The sequence below is a fragment of the Octodon degus genome, unplaced genomic scaffold (assembly GCF_000260255.1).
Source record: "Octodon degus isolate 3935 unplaced genomic scaffold, OctDeg1.0 scaffold00033, whole genome shotgun sequence".
Lineage (NCBI taxonomy): Eukaryota > Metazoa > Chordata > Mammalia > Rodentia > Octodontidae > Octodon > Octodon degus.
This window is the reverse complement of record NW_004524609.1, coordinates 15,790,106-15,798,367: the sequence shown is the minus strand read 5'-3', so window position 1 is coordinate 15,798,367 and position 8,262 is coordinate 15,790,106. Positions and strand designations below refer to the sequence as shown.

The window sequence follows — 8,262 nt, the reverse complement described above, 5'->3', positions numbered from 1 at the left end:
AAAAATAAATAAATATTAAAAAAAAATAAAAAAAGTAAAAAAACAAATGTGGTTGAGAGGCTGAGTAGAGGTCAGAACAGGGAGTCTTCCTCTTTTCATGAAATGCTGGGATTCAACCCAGGACTTCAAGTATTCTAGGCAAGTGTGCTACCACAGAACCAGATCCTCCCTAGATTTTTTATGTCTTATTTAAAAATTTCAGACAAGTTCTCTCTATGTAATTCATGCCGGCTGTGAACTCATTATATAACCCAGGACAGTCTCGAACTTGCCACGAGCTGCCTTCCTCAGCCTTCCTCAGCCTCTGGAATGCCGGGGTTACCCGGGCACAACCTCGCTAGGCTCAAGGTTATACAGGGTTGTTGTTGTTGTTGTTTTGGCTAGCTGAGGCTGCCTTAAGGGTGTGTAGGGTGCAGATGAGGAGCTGGGAATCGAACCGCGTTTGAGTTTGCCCAAGCAGGGGTTTTAAACAACCAAGCTGGACCTAGGGAGATAGCTCGGTAGAATAAGCGCTTGCCTTATTCTGTTTCGTTATTTTTTTTTTCTACAGTTTTATTGATAAACATATAGTGTTTCGTCATTTTTTTAAACAAAGTTTCACTGTGCAGTTCAGACTGGCTTTGCGCTCACTTTAGAGCCCAAACTGGTCTCGAACTCGTGACGATCCTCCTGATGGAAGTCTGGGCATAGTCTTCAAGAGAAAGCCCATTGGTCCTCCCCAAAGACAGAGGCAGACATCTTCCGGGCATAGGATCCCACCTGGCCTTAACATCTGGCCGCTCCTGCCTGCACCCGCCGCGGGGTGGCTCAGCGGACGCCGCCGGCTGACGGGGGCGGATCATGGGGGCGTGGCTTCCTGGACGCACCCGCCACCGCGGCCCCGCCCCCAGCATCCCGCCCCGCGGCGCGCAGGGCAGCAGAGAAGCGTCATGGCTGCTTTGGCCCCTCCGGGGTTAGAGGAGCTGCTGGCCGAGGCTCGGCGGGCCTTCCGGGAGGAGTTCGGGGCCGACCCTGAGCTGGCGGTGTCGGCGCCGGGCCGCGTCAACCTGATCGGGGAGCACACGGACTACAACCAGGGCCTGGTGTTGCCCATGGCGAGTGAGGGGCCCATGGTCGCTGGCCAGATACGGGGAGGGGCGGGCAACCGAGGGTGGGCGGCCAGCCGGACGCGCCAGCTTGCACGTGCGAAGAGAGGACGCCTCTCCTCTTCAGCCCGTCCTCTTGGGGGCTGCTGATCCTCGCCCTCTGCCTGGGAGAGGGTTTCCCTCCAATGTATAGTCAGGGCCTTTGGCTTCCAAAGTCCCCAGCCATAGACCTCTCGCTTCAGCCAGTTAGTTTATTTACAGAGGAAGAAAGAAACCCAGAGACAGGTAGAGACCTGCTCAAGATCTCACAGCTGGTTCTTGGTGTGTTACCTTCCAGCTTTCAGTCGGGTGCTTTTAGCCACACCTCTCATCTTGGAAAATGTACTGCCCAGCATCACAAGCCATCCCGCAATGGGTAGGCTTGGGGCTTCCTTGGTCTTGTTTTCTGGTGGAGCTAGTTTGCTCTTTTCCTAGCCTGCCGGAGGGCAGAGTCCAGCTTTGTTGGCTGCCTGCAACTGGCCCCACCCCCTAAAGCTCCAGGGGACAGACCTCCGAGCTTCAAGCCCCCAGAGCCGGTGTGGCACTCTGGCTAGAGTTCAGCCACACCTCATTCCCTCCCAGTTGAGCTCCTCCCAGTGGTCCCATCTATCTCCAGAAGCAAAACCTTGGCTGGAGGGCATCACTGGAGGGGCTTAGTCCATCAACTGGTCTGATATTCTGACTCTCCTACCAGGCACTGGAGCTTGTGACCCTGCTCGTGGGCAGCCCTAGAGCAGACGGGCTTGTCTCTCTTCTCACCACTTCTAAGGATGCAGATGAGCCTCAGCGACTGCAGTTTCCACTGCCCACAACCCAAAGGTCACTGGAGCCTGGGACCCCCCACTGGGCCAACTATGTCAAGGGGGTGATTCAGCACTACCCAGGTATGGGGCTCAGAGCCGGATCAAATTCCTGATGGAATGACATGAATTTGTATGATGTGCTACAGGGAAGACTTGCAGGTTGGAGCATGCCATTTTACAGATGAAAAAACTGATACCGGGAAGGGTTTCCAAAACTTGACTTGAGTTTCTCTTTACACAAGTGATGTAGCCAGAATTCAGACCCCAGCTTGCTGGGCTTTAGAGCCCTAAATCAGGAGGACAACTAGGAAGGCTGTCCCAGCACCTTCAGGGGTAGGAGCAGGGAGGGTGATGGGTTCTTTGGCCCCTGCAGGTTGCTGGTGGCCTCTGATAGTTGAGACACATAAGCTGGAAGCAGCTGCCAGTGAGTTGTCTCCCTTTCTGCCAGTACACACTGCTATAGTCCAGCTTACCATCACCATTTTTCCCCTGCAGCTTCTCCCCTCCCTGGCTTCAGTGCAGTGGTGGTCAGCTCAGTGCCCCTAGGTGGTGGGCTGTCCAGCTCTGCATCGCTGGAAGTGGCCACATACACCTTTCTCCAGCAGCTCTGCCCAGGTACCACCTAGGCTCCAGCCCCCGACCTGCCCTCCTTCCCTGAGGTCTTTGAGATCTTCCCATCCTGGCTTGGGGAGGGGGAGTGGGCCCTAGATTCCCCACCTCACCCTGTGCTGCAGACTCGGGGACAGTAGTTGCCCGGGCCCATGTGTGTCAGCGAGCAGAGCACAGCTTCGCAGGGGTTCCCTGTGGTATCATGGACCAGCTCATCGCTCTGCTGGGGCAGAAAGGCAACGCGCTGCTCATTGACTGCAGGTCAGGGGTTTCCCTTGTTACCCTCCTGCCTTGTGATCAGGTGTTCCTGGGTGGAGTGTGCCCACCATCTGGCCTGGCCAGTGGACCCTTGGTTCTGTCATCTCTCTCAACTCTTTAACTCCATCCTAGGTCCCTGGAAACAAGCCTAGTGCCTCTGTCGGACCCCAAGCTGGCTGTGCTCATCACTAACTCCAATGTTCGCCACTCCCTGGGCTCCACTGAGTACCCCCTGCGACGACGGCAGTGTGAAGAGGTGGCCCGGGCGCTTGGCAAGGAGAGCCTTCGGGAGGTGCAGCTGGAGGAACTTGAGGGTAAGAGTTGAACCTTTCCTGGAGATGGCTGGGCTCCATGCTGGTCCCTGTGTGTGGCTTTGACCCTGCTACCTGTGCCCTGAAATCTAGGGCCATTCCCCATGCTCTGCCCACTTTCCCCCAAATACTGAAAACTTAGGGCCCCGATCTCAGCAGAGCTGCTTGAAATCTTTTTATTTATTTTTGTGGTATTGGGGATCAAATTGAGGGCCGGTATATCTCAGACAAGTCCTCTACCACTGAGCTATACCTTGAGTCCTGCTTGAACTCCTCTAATACACTTTTGTGGCCTCTTGAGGGTTGTACTGTGTCCCACTCACCTTAAAAGCCCCCATAAGTTGGGAGTTGCTTACAGGTGTTGTTCATGGAGCACTGCTGTGCCAGCCCCCTTCAGGGATCCCCGAGTGATGGAGTGATGCTGTTGTCCACTCTGGAGAGGAGTTCTTTAGAATGAGGCTTGCACTTGCCCGCTTCTTAGGGTCCCTTCACTGAACACTGCTGTCCACTAACCCCACCAGAGCCTCTGCCTACTTCACCAGGCCCATATGCAGTGGCAGACAGGGCTGCTGACTTTTTTTTTGGCGGAACCGGGGATTGAACTCAGGCCCTTGCGCTTGCCAGGGAAGCGCTTATTCCACTGAGCCATCTCCCTGGCCCGGGGCTGCTGACTATTGTTCCTTCCTAGCGGGCAGAGAGCTGGTGAGCAAGGAAGGCTTCCGGCGGGCACGGCACGTGGTGGGTGAGATCCAGCGCACTGCCCAGGCAGCAGCTGCCCTGAGCCGTGGGGACTACAGAGCCTTTGGTCGCCTCATGGTGGAGAGTCACCATTCACTCAGGTGAGGCCCTCTGCTGCCCCACACCTCCCAGGCATAGGTGAATCCCAAGCCCATTCCTCCTGTATCTTCTCTTCAGGGACGACTATGAGGTGAGCTGCCCTGAGCTGGACCAACTGGTTGAAGCTGCATTATCTGTCCCTGGGGTTTATGGTAGTCGTATGACGGGTGGTGGCTTTGGTGGCTGCACAGTGACCCTCCTAGAGGCTTCTGCTGCTTCCCATGTCATGAAGCACATACAGGTGGGTGCACACCGGACCCTGGACGGGCAGGAGAGGAGGTTCTGGAGGCACTGTCTCCTACTCAGACTCTCCTGCCTGTCCCCTAGGAGCAGTACAGTGGGACAGCCACCTTCTACCTCTCTCAGGCAGCGGATGGAGCCACGGTCCTGCAATTGTGATGCCCCCAGGATGGCTCAGCTGGTGCAACAGGCTTTTCCACTCTGCCTCTGGCACCCTCTTTCCACAACTGGGTGCTCAATAAACTTGTGCCTCAGACCTGGAACCTGCCTGCCTCTAGAGGTGGGTGTGTTCAGGGCCAGAGAAGGACTGTCAGAATTGCCTTTTTACCTCAGGCTGGCACCTTGCAGGAGAATGGACAGGACAAAGCCAGGCAATAGCAAAGTCTTTTATTAAGCGCAGAACAAATGCTGGGGCCTTGAGTTGGTCTGAGCTCTTTGGTTACAAATGGGTCTGGGCTGGTGGCTAAAAGGGGAAGCCTGAAGAGTCTCCTGGACCTTTGGGCCTTCATGCTTCCCAGAGAATACCTGCCCCTGCCCTGTGGTAAGCATGCAGGTAGGCTGGGCCCCTCGGGTCTTAAGGATGCTTCAGCTGAGAAGGTGGGCCAGGATGAGAAGGCAGGAAGGGCCCAGGTTTTGAGGCATTGCTGGGGTTGGGGGGCGTTAGGTTTGGAAGAACTGTTGGTCCACCTGGGTGCTGAGCGTTCCACTGGTGGTCAGCGTCCGGCTCACAAACTCCTGCGTCACGTGCCGAGTGAGGGAGCCACCTACCTCCAGGTGCTGGGACCCCAGGGTCAGTCCATCTACAGGGGAAGCAGTTAGGATGATCCTGCCTGTCTGGATGATCCTGGATATCCCTGCCCACCCCTGTGCCCTCTGGAGCCACGATCCTCTGCCGCATCACTCACCCATTAGGAAGGGCTCGGTGCTGCTGCTGTGAGTGGTGGTGATGCTGCTGTACTCGCCTTGCAGTGGGGGCTGGAGGAGCCCAGGGTGGCCACTCAGCTGCGGAAAGGGACCTGGAGCAGGCAGATTGGCCAGTCAGGGGGTGGCCAGAGAAGCATGGCCAGAGACATAGCAGGAGTCCCAAAGGGGAGCAGCCTACCTCCATCCTGGGACTCAATAGTGATGATGCCCTCACGCTCTGGCCCAAAGCCCTCCGTGGTCCTGGCCTGCACCTTGAACTTGTAGGGCACGTTCTCGCTGAGGCCAGGCACCGTCAGTCTGCTTTCCAGGTTGTCTCCATCCACCCGGAATGTGGTGGCTGCCCCTGAACAGGGACGTTGCCTTCAGCCCTGATGACCCCTTCTCCACCCCCACCCCCATGACAACCCCTGTCCCCAGGGTGTGCAGTACCTCCTCTTTTTTTTTTTCTCCCCCAGAACCAGGGATTGAACTCAGGCCCTTGTACTTGCCAGGGAAGTGCTTATTCTGCTGAGCCATCTCCCCAGTCCTCATACCTCCTCCTTGAGCCAGCTCACAGGTCACCAGGTAACCCAGGATATCTCCATTGGGTCTCCGGGGCCGCTCCCAGCTCAGCTGCAGCGAGTCAGGGCTCAGGGCGGTGAACACCAGTGGGCCTGGGGCACTGGGAGTGCTCAAGGTGAAGGTGGACCCTGGAGGCAGCACAGTGAGGATGTCAGCATGGGGGTGCTTGGTGGGCTTGATGGTGCCACTGTGGGGGCAACCTGCTCACCTGGCAGAGGACAGAGTGGGCTTTGTGGGTGCACTTGTGACTCAATGGTGATGACACCCTCACGCTCCCGGCCCCAGCCTTCCTGGCTCTGGGCCCGCACTCGGAACACATATGAGTGGTTGGGCAGGAGGTCTTCCACCACCACTGAAGTCTGGCCAGGGTTGGGGATGTTGAGCCGATGCAGCTCACCTGCAGGGTGAGGCAAAGGCAGAATGTAGGGCAGCTTTCCTGCCATCCCTGGCCTCCCTTCCCTGGGAGCCCAGGTTATGGCATTTCAAGTGTATCTGTCCAGATACATGCCACTTCCCAGTTCCTAGAAGGCCACTCAGGCCAGCTCAGGGTCCAGGAGTCTTTATTAGACAAAACCTAATGGGGATGGTGAGAAACCTAGGGAGATGGATGGAGCTCAGAAGAGGAGACAGCTGCTGGTGGTGTGCTGCACACCTGTAACCCCAGCACTCAGGAGGCTGGGGCAGGATTGCTTAGAGTTCAAGACCAGCTTGGACTGTATATAGGGAGATCTGGTCTCAAAAACACCAAAAAGGCAACAAAGGGGAGTGACATGGTGGGAGAAGCCTCAAAATGGTTGGGTGGGGCCTTCCATGTTCTGGGGGCCCAGGTGGATTCTGGACCCACTTGAGGTGCCTGTGTTCCCATGGGGCCACCCCTGTAGCCGGTAGCTGCTCTGCCTCACCGCCATTCAGCAGCTGGTACTCCACGCTGTAACCCAGCAGCACACGCTCGCACTGTGGCTCCTGCCAACTCACTTTCAGAGATGTGGGCCCCAGGGCTGAGAACACCAAGCGGGTGGGAGTGTCGGGCACACCCACAGCTGCACGTGAGTCTGGAGACAGGAAGCTGCAGTCAGTCCGAGAGGCAGGGCTGGAGTCTGGGTGGAATCAGCTCTGCTCCTAGTCTCTCTTGCCTGCTGGCCTGTCTAGGTACACAGGCTGCTGGCTGGGCCACTGGCTTACCCTGCAACACCCTGTCCAGGCTGCCCCGCACCTCCCACACATCCTCAGAGTGGGTGCAGCCCCATCCTGTGCCAAGAGGGCAAGCCCTGTGGGCCTACAAGCCCGACCCCACCTCTTCTGCAGGCTGGCCCTCTCCTTGCCCCTGCCTGGCCCCACACCCTAGCAGGGCAGAGGCTGTGTTAGGCATCAGCGCTGATGAGGATGGACAGCAGTTAGCTCCTGGGAATGGCGTGAGGCTCAAGTGCTGGCTGTGATGTGGAGCATGGTGATGTGACGTGGTGATATGGAGGGTGGTGGACAGCCATGGGGACACAGTGATGGAGACCCCTGTACTACCTGGGCCCCACGGGGGCGCTGCTGGCTGCCCAGCCAGGATTATGGAGTCTCGAGAGCCCCTGGAGGGGGGGAGCCCCTTCATCTGAGCCCGACTCCAGGACCCCAGGGCCCAGGACAGCGGAAGCCTGCTCCTCCCGTCTTCCCAGATGGGAGGGAGGCCTAGGGCGGGACAAAAGAAGTGTGAGAGGGCAAGGAGTTTTGTGTGCCCACGTGTGCTGGAGACAGGCAGTTGGGTTGGCAGGCCAGGTGGTTGAAGGGTGGAAGGTTGGCTGGTGAGGTGGATTGCTGACATTCACTCACCCTGGGAGGACAGAGATGTGAGGGTGGAGTAGTCCCGGGGTAGTGTGCCAGAGTGGGAGTGCTCCGTGCGGGTCAGTGAGTGGTAGTCCCGAGTGAGGGTGGAGGATGTGCTCAGTATGTGTCGCGACAGATGTGGGCTCAGGTGGGTGCCGTAGGCAGCATTGGCTGCTGTCATCCTGTGCAGGGAGTTGGCACTGCCAAGGAAGGCAAAGTCCGTCCGGCCATTCACCAGGTGCTCTGCAGGGGAGAGATCAGTAGGGAGGCTTGCATTAGCCCTGAGACTTATGTCTGGAGTCTGGAGTATCCTAAGGTTCCCTGACCTCTCAGGAGCCTTGCAGTAAATTCGGCAGGGCCTCTCCCAGCTGCCAGGGAGAAGAGGCCTTTTGTCCTCTGGCTCCCTGGGAGAGCCAAACCCAACAGGCTCCACCTAGGGGACTCCTGCATCAGCCCAATCTTGAGCCCAGAGTCTACCCCTGGACACAGCAAGCTGCCCTGGGATTGCCCCCCAGTATTGGGGCTCAAAGCCAGTAATGCTTTATCACCGCACCCCTTCTTCTTTTTTTTTTTTTTTTCAGAACCGGGGATTGAACTCAGGCCCTTGCGCTTATCAGGGAAGCGCTTATTCCACTGAGCCATCTCCCCGGCCTGGAATAAGGACTTTTTTTTTTTTTTTTTTTTGCTCCTTGAATGCCTTCAGGGCACTTTTGCATGGCTGGAGTGTTGTGGGGATCGAACTACAGCAAACTGAGGCTGCCAGCATTGTGGAAGCAGCCACTT

At 57.2% G+C, this 8,262-nt stretch overlaps 2 protein-coding genes across 5 annotated transcripts in view; one reads left to right on the top strand and one right to left on the bottom strand.

The window, feature by feature from the left end:
• The first annotated feature begins 894 nt into the window (after nucleotides 1-894).
• On the top strand, nucleotides 895-4,489 carry Galk1 (galactokinase 1). The gene is made up of 8 exons (XM_004630204.2): nucleotides 895-1,094; nucleotides 1,819-2,008; nucleotides 2,423-2,542; nucleotides 2,662-2,797; nucleotides 2,927-3,108; nucleotides 3,794-3,944; nucleotides 4,021-4,183; nucleotides 4,270-4,489. The coding sequence occupies exons 1-8, from the start codon at nucleotides 930-932 to the stop codon at nucleotides 4,339-4,341; spliced, it is 1,179 nt and encodes a 392-aa protein (XP_004630261.1). The 5' UTR covers nucleotides 895-929; the 3' UTR covers nucleotides 4,342-4,489.
• Nucleotides 4,490-4,552: 63 nt separating this feature from the next.
• Nucleotides 4,553-8,262, bottom strand: part of Itgb4 (integrin subunit beta 4) — a 56,442-nt gene continuing 52,732 nt past the window's right edge. For 2 of the 4 annotated variants that reach the window (XM_023714133.1, XM_004630107.2), the window contains 8 exons: nucleotides 7,486-7,722; nucleotides 7,186-7,344; nucleotides 6,570-6,719; nucleotides 5,876-6,064; nucleotides 5,640-5,795; nucleotides 5,285-5,449; nucleotides 5,088-5,198; nucleotides 4,553-4,982 (listed from right to left, as the gene is read on the bottom strand). In XM_023714133.1, coding sequence (XP_023569901.1) covers nucleotides 4,843-4,982; nucleotides 5,088-5,198; nucleotides 5,285-5,449; nucleotides 5,640-5,795; nucleotides 5,876-6,064; nucleotides 6,570-6,719; nucleotides 7,186-7,344; nucleotides 7,486-7,722 — 1,307 coding nt within the window. In that variant the 3' untranslated portion in view covers nucleotides 4,553-4,842. The remainder of the gene's footprint in view (nucleotides 4,983-5,087; nucleotides 5,199-5,284; nucleotides 5,450-5,639; nucleotides 5,796-5,875; nucleotides 6,065-6,569; nucleotides 6,720-7,185; nucleotides 7,345-7,485; nucleotides 7,723-8,262) is intronic. The other 2 variants (XM_004630108.2, XM_004630110.2) reach the window with 1 other exon arrangement.

What these genes read in the sequence shown, in the direction of transcription:
- Galk1 (XM_004630204.2), top strand. Translation starts at nt 930, where the DNA reads ATGGCTGCTTTGGCCCCTCCGGGGTTAGAGGAGCTGCTGGCCGAGGCT. An exon ending in TCTCCAGCAGCTCTGCCCAG is followed by an intron (nt 2,543 to 2,661) that starts GTACCACCTAGG and finishes CCTGTGCTGCAG; the next exon opens with ACTCGGGGACAGTAGTTGCC. An exon ending in GCAGCTGGAGGAACTTGAGG is followed by an intron (nt 3,109 to 3,793) that starts GTAAGAGTTGAA and finishes GTTCCTTCCTAG; the next exon opens with CGGGCAGAGAGCTGGTGAGC.